General features: G+C 36.4%; 1 protein-coding gene across 1 annotated transcript in view; it reads left to right on the top strand.

The window, feature by feature from the left end:
* Window positions 1–16,060, top strand: part of HECTD2 (HECT domain E3 ubiquitin protein ligase 2) — a 62,888-nt gene that overhangs the window by 28,742 nt on the left and 18,086 nt on the right. The window contains exons 5-11 of the mRNA XM_081104313.1: window positions 337–426; window positions 3,397–3,461; window positions 6,432–6,477; window positions 7,844–7,953; window positions 11,278–11,426; window positions 11,999–12,122; window positions 14,449–14,545. Of these exons, the coding sequence (XP_080960439.1) occupies window positions 337–426; window positions 3,397–3,461; window positions 6,432–6,477; window positions 7,844–7,953; window positions 11,278–11,426; window positions 11,999–12,122; window positions 14,449–14,545 (681 nt within the window). The remainder of the gene's footprint in view (window positions 1–336; window positions 427–3,396; window positions 3,462–6,431; window positions 6,478–7,843; window positions 7,954–11,277; window positions 11,427–11,998; window positions 12,123–14,448; window positions 14,546–16,060) is intronic.

Raw genomic sequence — 16,060 nt, forward strand, 5'->3', positions numbered from 1 at the left:
GATAAGTTTACCTCTTTTTTCTACCCAATTGACTTAAGCAACTGTTTAGAAAAACATATATGTATTAATTTCTGAAATTACTTATATCACAAATATTGTGTGATATCTTAGATTTTATTTGTATTAAATGTTAATATTTGTCCCCATTCTTTCAGTTTTAAGTTATTAAAATAATTCTTCTATATTCATTTTTCATTTTAGCAATTTTGCCCTGAAAGTTTTTTTATCATCATACTAGAAAATATTAGAAATTATGAAGGAACAGTTATGATTCAAATATGAGTAAGAACAGTCTTAAAATTTTATATACACCTAATTCTTTAACTGGGTTTGCAGAAAGATGCCACCACCTCATTTAATACCATTGAAGACTCTGGGATTAATGCTAAATTTGTGAATGCTGTATATGATGCCTTACTTAATACTGTAAGTATTGTTTATGAACACATGTAAATAGTATAATTCTTTGCTCTTCTGTACTTCAAAAGCAACTACACAAATATTGTAAAAATCACTGTGATGTAATTTTATAGTAAATGTAGTTGGAATTCTCAGAAAGTTAAGATTGTTTTTATTTTTATAACTAAATGAGAATTAAGCAGAAAATATATTTATGTCCAGTCCTTGTTTAGGGAATCCTACTAACGTAAAATTATGTTTCACTTAAGCAAAAGGAGGTCAGTTATTTGATTGTATTGGCATTGAATCTGCAGATGAGTGGTTCTCAAATTTTATCATCAGAGTCACAGGAAGGGCTTCTTAAAATGCAGAGTTTCAGATTCGGAATGTCCGGGATAGAGTCCAAGAATCTGTGTTTCTAACAAGTTCCCAGGATATGTTGATGCTCCTGATCCAGGGATCACATTTTGAGAACCCTACTGCTATAGATCAGTATGTGAGGAATTGACATCCTTTCAATCCATGAACATGGTATATCCCTCCAATTACTTAAATCTTCTTTAATTTCTCTTGGTAATGCTTCAGTTTTCTGAGTAAAGGTCTGACATGTCTTATTACATTTATTTCTAGGTACTTGATTTTTTTATCCTATTGTAATTTCACTTTCTAATTGTTACTAGTATAGAAATACCTTCATATACTTATCTTTATTTACCTTGCTAAATTTATTCATTAATTCTCACAGTACATCAGATTTATTTGGATTTTCTATATAGACAATCATGTTGTTTGTGAAAAATGAGTGTCTTATCTCTTTCCAACCCTTGTACCTATGTATGCATGCATAGTTGTAGTTGCCTTATTATATAATTTTGAATAAAATAAGTTATAGCAGACATTCTTGCTTATTGCTAATCTCAGTACTTCACAATTAAATATATGAAAGGGTAGTTAATAACATTTGTCATTAGAGAAATGAAGATAAGATTATATATCCATTCAAAATTAGTAGAAAAAAAATTTAAGAACCTTGCCAAGAATAGGCAATATTGTGGAGCACTTAGAACTTTCATAGCCTGATTGGGTAAGTATAAACAACCACTTTGGAAAACTGCTGGGCATTATTGCTAACACATTTTGCTTATGCATAAATTGTGACCCAAAATTTCCACTCCTGGGACACTTCTCTGACTTTTTCTGACTTGGAATGATATTAATATTTTATAGACAGTAAAAAATTAAAAATATACAACATGAGGGGAAATCCTTTAAAATGTAATACAAACAGAAAAAAACCCCACCTAGCTATACTTCGAATATTATAACCATACCTTAAAAAAAGCCTAAGCCAAGTAATTTTTATACACAGTATTTTATGTATCTTCAGTCTAAAGATTTTTTTAAATATGTAAACAAATCTTTAGTTTTCCTTAGTTTTTGGCATTAAGACATCATAATGAACTCAGTGATTTTAATAGATGGATATGGATACGTGTGTGTGTGTGTGTGTGTGTGTGTGTGTGTGTGTGTGTTTGTGTATTTCCTAACCCTGTTCTCTGAAAGGGCCTAGAAGCAATAACACCCAGTAGCAATGAGCACTTTAGCATGCATGGTTTCTAAATACCATTTCTCACAGAAAGGAACCAGAGCTCCCTGGAGAAATGGCTAATTCCAGGACTGAGACAGGGAAAATACAAGATGAACCTATCAGTTTTTCACCATTAAAATTGTTGACTCAAGGATTTTTGTAGATGTTCTTTACCAAATTGAGGAAATTTCCCTCCATTCCTAGTTTGCTGAGGTTTTCTTTATCATGAATTGGTGTTAAATTTTATCAAATGCTTTCATAGCTACTGATATGATCATATATTTTCTTCTTCAACCTATTGATGTGATGAGTTACATTAATTGATTTTCAAATGATGAGCCAGCCTTGCATACCTGGAATAAATCCCACTTGGTTATGGTGTATAATTCGTTGTATACATTGTTGGATTTGATTTGCTAATACTTTGTTGAGGATTTTTACATCTGTGTTCAGAAGAGATATTGATCTGTAATTTTTTTCTTGTAATATCTTTAGGTTGGTATTAGGACAATGCTGATGTCATAGAATAAGTTAGGAAATATTCTCTCTTCTGTTTTTTGGAAGAAATTGTAAAGAATTGGTATCCTTTCTTTCTTAAATTTTCTGTAGAACTCACCAGTAAAATCTTCTGGGCCTGGTGTTTTTTGTTTTGGAAAGTTATTAGTCATTGATTCAGTTTCTTTAATAAATATAAGTCCATTCAAATTATCGATGTGTGACTTTGGGAGATTGTATCTCCCAAAGACTTGGTCTATTTTATCTAGGTTTTTAATTTGTGGGCAGAGTTGTTCATAATAGTTCTCTGATATCCTTTCAGTGTTCAGGTATCAGTAGTGATGATCCTGCTTTCAGTTCTGGTATTAGTAATGACTGTCTTTAATCTTCCTTTCTTGGTTAGTCTTGCTAAAGGTTCATCAACTTTATTAATCTTTTCTAAAAACTAACATTTGGTTTTATTGCTTTTTCTCTATTAGTTCCCTGTTTTCATTTATATTGATTTCTCTTCTAACCTTTATTATGTATTTTCTTCTGATTACTTGGACTTGATTTCCTGTTTTAATTTCCCAAGATTGAAAGCTTAAATTGTTTATTTTACATCTTTTTGTCTAATATATTCATTTACTACTTTTGCTGTATCCCACAAATTTCAATAAGTTATATTTCCATTTTCTTACACAGCTAAACAAGTTTACAATATGACCCAGAAGTCATACCCTAGTTGTCTACCCAAATGATTCGAAACTTATGTCCACCCAAAAACCTGCACACAAATTTTATAGCAACCTTATTCAAAATTGCCAAAAATTGGAAGCAACCCAGATATCCTTTAATAGGTGAATGGATAAACAATCTTTAAAGTCACTTTAGTAGCTAATCCTAATTATCTTCTGATTTTCTTTTGCCTACAGCCTCAAGACATTCAGAAGACAGTATTAAAGGGAATCATTAACAGCCTGTTACGAGAATGGAAAGGGTAACTGTAATTAATATCTAGCTAGTCAGTATAGATGGTTAGTTTACACATCTCATACACCTTATGTTACATATGTATGTATTTTACCGAGTCAATTTTAGTTGTAATAAAAACAAAGATAGAAAGAAGTTATAAACCATTAACAACAAATTTTTTAAACTTGAGATTTGTGACTTCTCAGGATGGTCTATGGGTGGGCTTCAGATCTCTGAATCCTTTAACATCATATATAAAATTTGTTGTGTACAGACATGAGTGCTATACAGACACGGGATGGATAGTTACATGTAACCTAGGATGAAATAATATGGGCTTAAATTTAGCCTTGGACTTTCTGGTAGCCAAAGCAAAATTTTTTATTTCTAATATAAGGAAATGTAAGTTTGACTGCTGAAATGTTTTTTCTTAGGACTAAATATTGAATCATTATTTAAGGAATGATGGGCAATGCAACTGATAATGTTTTGAACTGAGAATATGTAGAATATAAAAATATACTTTCAAAAGTACATATATTTAAATTGATATTGTTTAAACAGCACTATAATTTCAATTAATAGCTTCTATAAAGTCATATGAGTACCATAAAATTATAATTTACATGTTTATATTAAGCCCAGTCTAAAAATATTACCAAACTAGAATTCTTAAATATAATGTCAAATGTACCTTTATATATTTTAATAACATTGTTCAAAATTTAATAAATTTTCAAAGAGATGCCTGGTTATTATAGAAAAAATTTTTAAAGCTAGAGTAGTGTAAAAAAAGTACAAATGTTTACATTTTGCTATTTTTGTCTAGTCATCTTTTAAAATAATTGAAATCATAACATATAATTTCATGTGATTTTCCTAATTTATCATTCTAGTAATATATTTGCATTTTCCTTGAATTTTATATTTCTGGTTGAACACATAATGCTTCATTAAAAATGAAGAGAAAATTAGAATGTAAAGAGCATTCGTAGGAGAATGAGGAAGTCCAGTGGTCTGAAACTGCTGGAATCTCAGTCCCCTCTAGTAAGCAAACCCTCAAAGCTTCCCCTCTCTGCCCTTGAAAAGTGTGTCCAATACAGATTAAAATGACAATGTGACAGGACTCATGTTTCAGAGGAATGTGTGTGCAGTACCTAAAAGTCTTATTTTATTTTGAATTTATTGTAACAACAACAAAATCTAGTTTATTGACTATTATGGGCTATAAGCATCTTCCTAACAATTTTACATGTGTTTCTCATTGAAATTTTACTACAATTCTATGAGACAGGTAATATGATTATTTTCATTTTACAGTTGAGAAAATTTACAGAGTAAATTGCCCAAGTTAACCCAGTAAGTGTGTGAGTCAGGAGTAGAACCCATGTGGTTTGGCAAAGAGCCTTTGATCTTAACCACAATTTTTATAGCCTGAACTGTATACTGTACTGCAATACTAGTGCATAGGCCAGAGAGTTGGAAATCATAATGGTGCAGCTATAAAATGGAAAAAAGTAGGACTCTCCTATCACGAGGAACTTTAATATTTATGAATTGCCTTGAGTGTTTTAAAATATTTTCAAATATAATTTCTAAAACAAAACATTAGTCCCATTGAGAAAATAGTCTGAAAATTATGTAGAATATTATAGACAGAAATGGTTTCAATTTGGTTTAAACCTAAATAATATAAATCATTATTTCATTGAGATAATTCTACAAAGAAATATTACTAATTTAAAAATGTTATATATATATATAAGCATATACATATTTATTTCTAACTTTAATACATGTAATACATAGTTATATTTCAGATTATGTGGCTTTATATTTTGTAAAGGTCATCTCGTATATTTTGGGCAAAATTTATATTTTCATACTTAATTTATAACTATAACAGAAAGGTAAATTATTATTTCATCATTTTATTTTCTTAAAGGGAATTCAAGGAGATACTTGGAGGTGAACCATTTTCCCCCCAACACTGAATTTTGAAAAATTTCAAATTACAGAAAAGTTAAAGATAATGAAAACTCATTCACCATCACCTGAATTCACGAGTTCACTTTTTGCCACATTTGATTTTGCTTTTTCTTCCTCTACATGGAATCTGTTTTTAGTAAATGGAAGGCATCATGATACTTTGCCCCTAATTACTTCAGCATGTATTTCCTAATCACATTTTTCTCTGTGACCATAATACATTTAATATTCATTTAATACTCTCTAAAATACAGTCCACATTTAAATTTCCCTAGTTGGCTCAAAAGTGTTCTTTAATATCTGGGTTTTATTTTTCAGTCCAGGATCCAATCAAGGATCATTAATTGCATCTAGTTATCACATAGGGGAACCATTTGTAATGCAAGAAGTTACTTACTTCCAAGTGTCTGTGAGTGTATTTAATAGATCTTCAGAGGACAAGTAACACTCATCAGCTTGGGGAATAACAAAAACTTGGTCAAATTTGATCATGTGGAAATCCAGATTAACATGGCACAGATTAAAATTTAGTTACTTTTCAGAGGTATTCAAAATAAGATTCTTTTCATTAGAAATAGATTAGATGTATTCAAAGTGTGATTTGACTTGCAGACACTTCTACAACTTTCATTTCAGTAATAGACCTGTACTCACAAACCTATTTCTTTTTTTAATGCATAGATATTTTTGAGATCTCAGTTATCCTTTATTAAAACAAAAACATAAGTATTCTAAAATTGTTAATTATTTTCCAGACTCTTAACTGTTTCCAGAGTTAATAATAATATTTACCTCATAAAATAGCCTAGTTAACTCCATTTTTAGTTATCTTCAGAATCAGCCTAGAGTAGGCACACAGGAACCTATATTCTCAGCATATTAGAGATATGTTACTGTCTCAATAATAATACATATTAAGTCTAGTTTTGGGCTTTTATCAACTCAATTCAATGGATCATTTTTTATTATATACTGTAATCTCTAATTAATTATACTTCTTTTTCAGTCCACGAACAAAAGATGATCTTAGAGCATATTTTATACTTTTACAGGTAAGAAAGCAAGAATTTAGTTATCTAATTTAGACCTCAGTCTATGCATGTATGTAGGTGAAATTATATCAAATATTAAGTATTCTTTTGAGCAACATTATTGATACTTTTGGATTGTAGTTACTTGTAACTAGAGAATTAAAGCTACAACAAACAAACAATGGGAAGCTAATTTATCTCTGGGATTAAATTTTTAATTCTTGCCTTCCTGCTGTGGTATTCGAGCACAAACAGAAGGGAAGAACATCTTCCCCCTCCAATTAATCTCCTTTCTTATAACTAGAATGGTTCCAAAACTTTCTTTTATTTTCTAAGTAGTAAGTTTCCAATTTCTCTGTATTTTCAATAAATGCTTAAGCTAGAATATGAATAGAAAAATCAAAGTGGTTTATATTTGCAAAACAAAGGTGATGGCCCTAACCAGTTTGGCTCAGTGGACAGAGCATCAGCCTGCGGACTCAAGGGTCCCGGGTGCAGTTCTGGTCAAGGGCATGTACCTTGGTTGTGGGCACATCCCCAGTGGGGAGTGTGCAGGAGGCAGCTGATCGATGTTTCTCTCTCATCGATATTTCTAACTCCCTAATCCTCTCCCTTCCTCTCTGTAAAAAACAATAAAATAGATTTTAAAAAAAAACGCAAAGATAATGAACTTTTTCTTCTTGAGAGCTACAGATTCACAGATAGAAAAAATTAGGTCCAGACAAATGAAAAGCAATTTTTAGTTTTTACTATTTTTATGAAAGAATTATATTAATACCATAGCTAGCACACTGCATCTGTGTCATTCTTTACAATTTGCAAAAGGTGCAAATATGTTATTACCTTATTTGAAGGTAATAAAAAAATACATACTAAATAGGATAGTGTTTAGTTCATTACTGTGTTCAATAAAAGGAAATATGCAGGGTAAAGATAGAGAAGCGGGAAGAGAGGAAAAAAGAAAAGTGTGTGGGGGAGGAATAGACAAGAAGTAGTTGAGAGATGTAAGGAAGGAAAATAGGGAGAAGGAGGAGGAGAAAGGCAAAACAAGGGGAGGAAATATATATATGTAGAGATAGTGAATGCTAGAAAACAACATGAAGCTCAAGTTTTTGAGGACTGTATATTAGCAATAAGCTCTGCTCACGCAGACCCAGATCTGTCCCAATTCCAAAGCCCGTGCTCTTTCCACTGTACCACAGCAGAACTGTACCAAGTCTCTGCTAATTAAATAAACAAATAAATTATTGTTTTAAAGGATTTCACCTAGTATTTCATAACTTCAAATCTCGTCTTCTGAATTTACCACTTAGCTCATTAAGCTTAGTGTCTTTCTTTTTACATGTTAACAATATTTTAACACAATTACTTTTAATATCTTTCTCAGAATCCTCAGTTTAATAACACATCTACGTATGTCATCTATGCTCACTTGCTAAGACAGATAGCTGCCTTAGTTGAAGCTGACCATCATTTCTTAGTCCACTGGGTTAAAAAGTAAGTCCTTCTATGATATTAAGAACCTTCATAATCTTAGAGTTTTAAGTTTGCTATGAGTTAAAAATATTAAATGTTTGCAGGTCTTTAGAAATGATACTTATACTTCACAGTGCCTCAAAAGGCAATTATATGCATATATTTTAGTACTACATAAAGGATAATTAAAAATCTGTTTCTAATGTCAGTAACCATTTTGCTTGTGCAAGCTGTGGTTGAGATTTCTGTCCACTGTTCTTGCTTTTATGCAGTGCATTTCTATCACTGGTTTTTCAAACATCTCATAGATGGTGCCTGGATTTGCTCAGACATTAGTATTTTAATTTGTGTCTTTTTATTTCCTATCTCTGTATCAATATAAATTTCAGCATTATTTACATGGTGCTTTTCCTTCCCCAAAAGCATCTTTATAAAATGTAGACTAGCCATCAATATCAATTTATCATACTTTTTTCATAGAACTATACCCACATCAACAATTACTTTTCTTCATGATTGATAACAGAGGCAAAATATTTTCAAAATTAATTTTAAAATACAGTTGATGCTCATTATTCACAGTAGTATCCTATATAATAAAAGCCTCAAATGCTAAGTGTCCATATTAGGTCGTCTGGTCGGCTGTTCAACCAATCTACACTAATAAAAGAGAAAAATGGTAATTGGCGTACGATGCTACCCTTTTCATTGGCTAATCAGGGCTATATGCAAATTAACTTCCAACTAAGATTGGCAGTTAACTGCCAACTAAGATTGGCAGTTAACTGCCAACTAAGATTGGCAGTTAACTGCCAACAAGATGGCGGCTAATTTGCATATGTAGGCACAATGCAGGGAGGCGAAAGGGAAAGCAGGAAGAAGCCCCCTGCCACTGACAGTGATCGGAAACCCAGGGGGGAGCTAAGAGCTGGGGGGCAGGGCAAAGGCGGCCCCAGGGCCGCCTTTGCCCTGCCCCCCAGCCATGATCGGAGAATCAGGCGCCTTTGCCGCCCTGGCCAGTGATAGCAGGAAGTAGGGGTGGAGCCAGCGATGGGAGCTGGGCACGGTCGAAGCTGGCAGTCCTGGGAGCTAGGGGTCCCTTGCCTGGGCCTAAAGCGAAGCCCACGATCGCGGGGCCGCTGCAGCTGCGGGTTCCCGCTGCCTGGGCCGGACGCCTCAGCCAGAGGCGTCCTGCAGGGGCAGGGGCGGAGCCCGTGCGATCGCGGCACCCCCCCACTGCCACTGCGGGTCCCCGCTGCCCGGGCCAGACGCCTAGGCCAGAGGCGTTAGGCCTGGGCAGGGGCGGAGCCTGCAACCGCGGGGAGCTGGGGGTCCCCTGCCCAGGCCTGACACCTCTGCTGGAGGCCTCAGGCCTGGTCAAGGGGCCGATCCGGTGATTGGTGATCGGAGGGTGATGAGGGTCAACTCCTCTGGCCGAGGCATCAGGCCTGGGCGGGGGTCTGGGGGTCCCCTGCCCAGGCCTGATGCCTGGGCCAGAGGCATCAGGCCTGGGTGGGGGGCGGAGCCGGGGACTGGGGGGATATGATGGTCCCCTTGCCCAGGCCTGAAGCCTGGGTCAGAGGCGTCAGGCTTGGGCGTGGGGTGGAGCAAGCGATCAGAGGGAGATGGGGGTCCCCTGCCCAGGCATGATTCCTGGGCCAGAGGCCTCAGGCCTGGGCGGGGGTCAGAGCCAGTGATCGGGGGGAGATGGGGGTCCCCTGTCCAAGCCTGACACCTCTGGCGGAGGCGTCAGGCCTGGGCAAGGGGCCGAACAGGCGATCGGAGGGTGATGGGGGTCTACGCCTCTGGCTGAGGCATCAGGCCTGGGCAAGGGGCAGAGCCAGCAATCAAAAGGGTCTGGAAGTCCCCTGCCCAGGCCTGATGCCTGGGCCAGAGGCATCAGGCCTGGGCTGGGGGCAGAACCAGTGATGGGGGGAAATGAGGGTCCCCTGCACAGGCCTGACACCTCTGTCAGAGGGGCCGATCCTGCTATTGGAGGGTGATGGGGGTCAACGCCTGAGGGCTCCCAGTATGTGAGAGGGGGCAGGCTGGGCTGAAGGACACTCCCCCCACCCCCCCACACCCAGTGCACGAATTTCGTGCACCGGGCCCCTAGTCAAAGCATAAGATGCTAATGATATGCTAAGGCCACTCAACCACTCGCTATGACGTGCACTGACCACCAGGGGGCAGACACTCCAACTGGTAGGTTATCTTGCTGCTGGGGTCCAGGACTGAGCGAGACAGGCCAGACTCGCCCTGGAGCCCTCCCGTGGTCCCTCCCTGGCTAGCCAACCTCCCATGTTCCTCCCCGGCCCCAATCGTGCATCGGTGGCATCCCTTGGCCTGGCCTGTGCCCTCTCTCAATCTGGGACCTCTCAGGGGATGTCAGAGAACTGGTTTTGGCCTGATCCCGCAGGCCAGGCCAAGGGACGCCACTGGTGCATGAGGCCTCTAATGTTTTATAAATGTACTGTGAATAGTGAATTAGTGAATACTAAACTATTGCCCCTAAAGGAAACACAGGGTTAGGCTCCTGCGAGCTTTAAGGTCAACATTTTCATCAGCTGATGACTACATAACCTTGCTTTACCTATACTTCTATTTAAAGACATCTTATTTAATATAAATTGTTGTTTCATTAACATTGAATTTACAGTCAACAGCACTATGATTCATGTCTGAACAAATGTTATCTAACACAAGTGTATCCTCTGTATGGCATACAACATCCTTCTTGTACTTAGAAGACTGGACAAAACTATAACACGACTTTTGGGGGCCATTTTAAAACAGCAAAATCACTAACAGAAAGCACAAAATGTAAAAAACATGACACTATGCAGACTGCATAAAGGCCGCTTGCTTACAGCATGACAGCTAGAACAAGACAGAGCGTTCCTTTTTCAGCTTCAGCTGGGAATGTGCACATTGAGCAACTAAAATTTTTTGCCACTGTTTGCACATCTACAGGTGACAATGAAAGAGCCACATTATCAATTTGGGGGTTACAATTAATTTTAGCAAGTAGGTGAATTTGCACATACAGAGTCTGCAAATAATAGAATTGACTGTTGAAAGCCTTTACACATCTTAGTTTTTGGCATAACATGAAATGTTTAATACTAACTTTATAGTAATATTAATGTTTATTTCTTATTCAATTAAGAAGTAATATTCCAGGTAAGATCTTCCATCTTTTCAAATGTTTGGCAATTTAAAAATAGAATTTGGGGGAATATTCTAAAAGTTTATGCATATAGAATGCACTTTACTATCTAATGAATATATTGCCAAAATAGACAATGTGAATTTTGATTGGAATTATTTCAAAATCTTTACCAGATTATCCCAGAAGAGGTTCAAACAGTTGGTAGAGAGATTGCTGCAGTTTATTTCTTTACGACTGTTTCCTGCAAAGCCTGAAGAATTTCCACCCCTAACAAAATGTTCCTGGTGGATCCCATCAGCATCTAAAGTGCTGGCTTTACTTAGTAGGTTTTGTTCTTCTATCATCTTTACTTTTCTTTTGTTAAATATTAGAGACATTTCCATAAGGGTCTCAAAGTACCATGGGGGCATTCTTACATTTTAAAGCATTTCTTTGAAGTGGAGAGTTGAAATTCACTTTCTGTTCTGATAATGGAGTTCACAGTTAATTAACAAGCATGAGAGAGCTTTATGCTTTTTATTGGGCAGTATTCTGTGTTATGGCTAACTGCAAATAATCTGCTAAGTAGTGACTCCTAAGAACACAAGAACTTCTATGAATTCCTGAGGGATGCTAAGGAGAGAACACACTTATGGCGCAAACAGAAAGAGCAGATGGCCATCTGGGCGTTCCTTTTACTATACTAATACAATCCCCACCACAAGTTCTTTTGAAAAAACAAATTATTGGCTCCATTTTGATCACAATTATAAAACTACTTTTTCCATTGGAAGCTACAATTGCTTAAAATAGGAATAGGTAAAGACTACTTGGTAGACATTAAAATGTTATTATTATTAGAGTAAACCATGCGCATGTTACAAAAGATCATTATGTTATAATTTATCTTTACAGATACTGCAAACAATTTGGTCCACCCTCCCCTTATTCCTTATACTGATTTCTATAATTCTACACTGGATCACATTGATCTCATGGAGGAATACCACACCTGGCAGAGCTTTGGAAACTCCCACAGGTACAGTCAGAAGCTCATTTGGCTACTCACCTAAATGAAATACTATTCAAAATAATGACTGGGTTTTAAGTTTGTGTAAATAAATTTAAATCTCCCCATACCTTTAGATATAAACTTACAAATGTAGTTTAATTATTCAGCCTTGAAATACTGTGTTTGTGAAAGCATTTTCTTTTTCTGTTACATTTTGAATTCACATGCATGTTAATTTGTTTTTGGTTTGATTAATAACATCTTTTTAAGAAGGGAAAAGTACTATCTTAATATGCAATTTCTTGTAGCTTCTTATTCTATATGCTATTGTCTAGGACAGGGATTAAAAACGTTTTTCTGTAAAGTATTAGTATAGATGGTAGATATTTTTTGCTCTTTGGGCTATACAACCTCTGGTCTGTTGCAGCACAAAAAGACAGCCTTAGACAATATGTAAATGAATGGGGCTGTCTGTGTCCTACAACACTTCATTCACAAGCACAGGCGATAGGCCATCTTTGTCCCACGGGCCATAGTGTCCCAGTGCCAGATCTAACACAGTGATCACACACATGTGCACATACACTCATACATTCACTCCTTTTCTTCCTTACTCTGTAGGAAAAATGGTTGACCTTTACATACAGTATTTAAAAAATGGATGTTGGAGAAAGGTCTTTACCACAAATGATTTATTACAATGGTATAATAGATTTTCAAAACACTTGACCAGATTCTTTAGTACACTGCCCCTATATCCACACTTACTATTTGAATTAAACCAGCAAGACGATCCCAAACAGTTTATTCCCAGACCAGGAGATGTCCTGGAGAGTTCATGGAGACTGACTAAGAGATATGGGATGGATGTAAGTAACCCCAAACCGCAGACTAGTTTATAAACTGGTTTAAGCTTCCAGGGACCCTTTCTACAAGAATTGGCCTAAAACATAAAGTGTCTCTCAGGACATACTTCAGTCCATATATGAACACTTGGAACTGAATAAGAATTCCATTTCTGGGGACCTCTTGTCAGTGTGATGAATACTTTCTTGGGAAAGTTTATTTTACAAAAAAGCTTTTTTTCTCCCACTTTAATATAATTACAACGTTGTAGACAAAACCACAAAACAACTCCAAGAGTTACTGTGTGTATTTTAGTGACAACTTTTAATATAGAGCACCTCTAACCACTGTACCACAGCATTGTACCAAGAATTAATTAGACTTTTATCCTATGGTCCCTCCAGCCCTTGGGAAGCCAGCCTGGACCTAGAGTAGGACCTGGAGCCCTAGGGCAAGTCACCGCTGGCCATGAGCAGCCTCAGCTGTTTATCTAGTATCTCATACACATAGTATCATTCTTCTAAGTGCCAGGACTAGGGACACTCATTTCTTAATTTTTAGGTAGCACTTAGTGATTCAAAAATCATTACACATTAATACTGAACAACTCTTACTGTTTTTAACAATTCCGATCCAGGGGAAAGCTATTTCATTTTCAGTTCACACTAGTGCTACCTCCTGTGTCCCCATAGTGCCTTCATGGCACCTGGTGGTCACGGGTGCCTTGCCTGACTGCACTCGAATGGATTCCAATGAAAACTGATGGAGGCATCGCAGCCACTTCTGATGGAGTCTAACTCCTGAAGTGTCAGCACTGCCATGCTGGTTCTCTCCAAATGCCTTTCTCTCTTTGTCTGTGGCTCTTTTACATAGCATAGAATGAGCTCTGACCCAGGAAAAAAAGTTGTTTTCATTACCTTTGATCATAATGTTGTACCTTTACAAACACACATCATTTCATATTACTATATCATTAAGTGCAGTACTAACAGTAACATACTTTTATTGGTCTTAAATTTATTACTCTGCTTGTTATTACTATAGTTATTACAAGATTTCCTCATTTCTGAAGCTCTCATTTCAGAAAGATCCATTTAATAATGGATTTTTATATTACTTTCTGTACTTGAACTTTCTGTCCTAATCCTCCTTCATCAACACTCTGCCTCTTGGTTCTGGTGTTGGCCATATTTTTCACAGGTAATGATGTACAGGTGACTGTACATAAACTGGAATTACCATATAACAATGTTAGTAGTTAGCACATATCTCACTAGATGTAGCTTCCTCCAGAAAGCAAAGGTACTGCACCCCTGGTAATGACACACACTTCACAGGGCTGTGGGGATTAAGAGAAATTATGTACTTGAGATCATTTTGTAAATGATAAGACATAATTCAAAAGTAATGTTATATTGTTAGAAGGGGTACCTTACATTCCTTCCCTTAGTATAATTTTGCTAAAAAATACACAATTTTGCTTTTTCTGTTTCCACTTGTTGGGCAGGTTTTCCTTCTGTCAGTACCCATTCGTTATTTCTATAGCTGCAAAAAAAATCATTATTCAGAGAGACTCAGAGCAGCAGATGATAAGCATCGCAAGGGTAAGCCAGCTACGTAAGCATATTTGTGCTGACTATAATCAATATAGTAAATAACTTAATACATCAAATGTCTTATGAATTGTTCTAGCATAATTAGGAAATGTTGAAAGTAAAATTCACATTATATTTCCCCAAAAAGTGTTTAAACCTGTTTATGATACAGGAAAAAGATACCCTTCACCAACTTCTGATAATGTTATAAATATAGCAGGAAGATTAAATGTGTCGCATAAATCCAAAGTACTGGGAACTTGTTGGACATTATTTGGTAGATACCATATTCCAGCTTCAGTAACGAGCAGAGAGCTCTGGTGAAAATTACAGTGAGGGCAAGGAGTGTCCGTATGAGCAAAACTCTAAAACGTTTTCTTGGTTTTATGAAAATCAAATAGAAACAACCATAAAATTGAAGATGTAATCAAGTGTCATCTTAGAAAACTGAGAAATATGTCCAAAGAAGGTAAAATATGTTGTATGGTTTCTTAGGAAACCAAATGCACAGAGGCCCATAGAAACTGGGGGAGCTGTCAAGTTGGCTTTAGTCGAGTTACGGAGCAGGACAGAGTTTATCTCTGTCCCGTCCTCATCACTCCCTACCACTTGTGTTTCAGCACAGCACAGTCAAGTTATATACTTTAGTTAGTAGGCATCAGATTAAGTGAGCTTTTTTTATTAGAGCTTTAGACTAGACACTTACATGCTCATATATTTTGAGTATCTGACTTTGGGACATGATTACTTACAACTTTAAAAATTAGAGGAAAGGTTGGTTGCAGTCTTTTTAAAATAAAAAGAGACACATAGAGTAAAAAAAAAAAAGTGGTTTCCATGTCTTGTCTGAGAATACAAAAAGAATGCAAAAGCATAAATCACATTACTTCAAAATTGCATACAAAATAAGAATTGTTTATTCTTCAGTAATTCAGTTCCCAGAAGGTGAGTACTTTTTTCCTATCACAGAGCTGGACAAGAGATTTGAGGGACTAGTAACATCTCAAAGTCAGCTTACACCAAGTATGGAGATATTAGAAGAAATGTTATTAACTATGTGCAAGGGAGTTCCATAGCCACCCTACTCCCTTCCCCCGAAAAATTTCAATAGGTTTATTTAGCACCAGAATTCTTAATCTTGGGTAGATACTGGCTCAAAGATTAGTCTATGTAACTAGTCATTTTGACATTTTTTATTAGTTGCATTTAAGCAATTTCATGCAACTTTTAGTATTTTGTTTTTACATTGGGCTATTTTTTTTATATTTGTAAGAAAAAAATCTAAAGAGCTAGAAGTTTATATAAGTTCCCCTGAGCAGTTTTCTGCTGTCACTCCCCATTTTAAGATAACAAATAACTTGTTCAGTGGAACTTTCCTTCCCAATACAAGGAGAGTGGCGGCTGTAGATTGTCCCAGGCTGTCTTCCACACGGCATGGACACAAGTTATAGAGACGGAAGAGTCAAGTGGCATTGTCAGTTCTTATAGGTGTTTCCCAACATTTTTAACTTGTAAACTGCCATA

The sequence above is a fragment of the Myotis nattereri genome (genome assembly GCF_964212035.1).
Source record: "Myotis nattereri genome assembly, chromosome: 13".
Classification (NCBI taxonomy): Eukaryota; Metazoa; Chordata; class Mammalia; order Chiroptera; family Vespertilionidae; genus Myotis; species Myotis nattereri.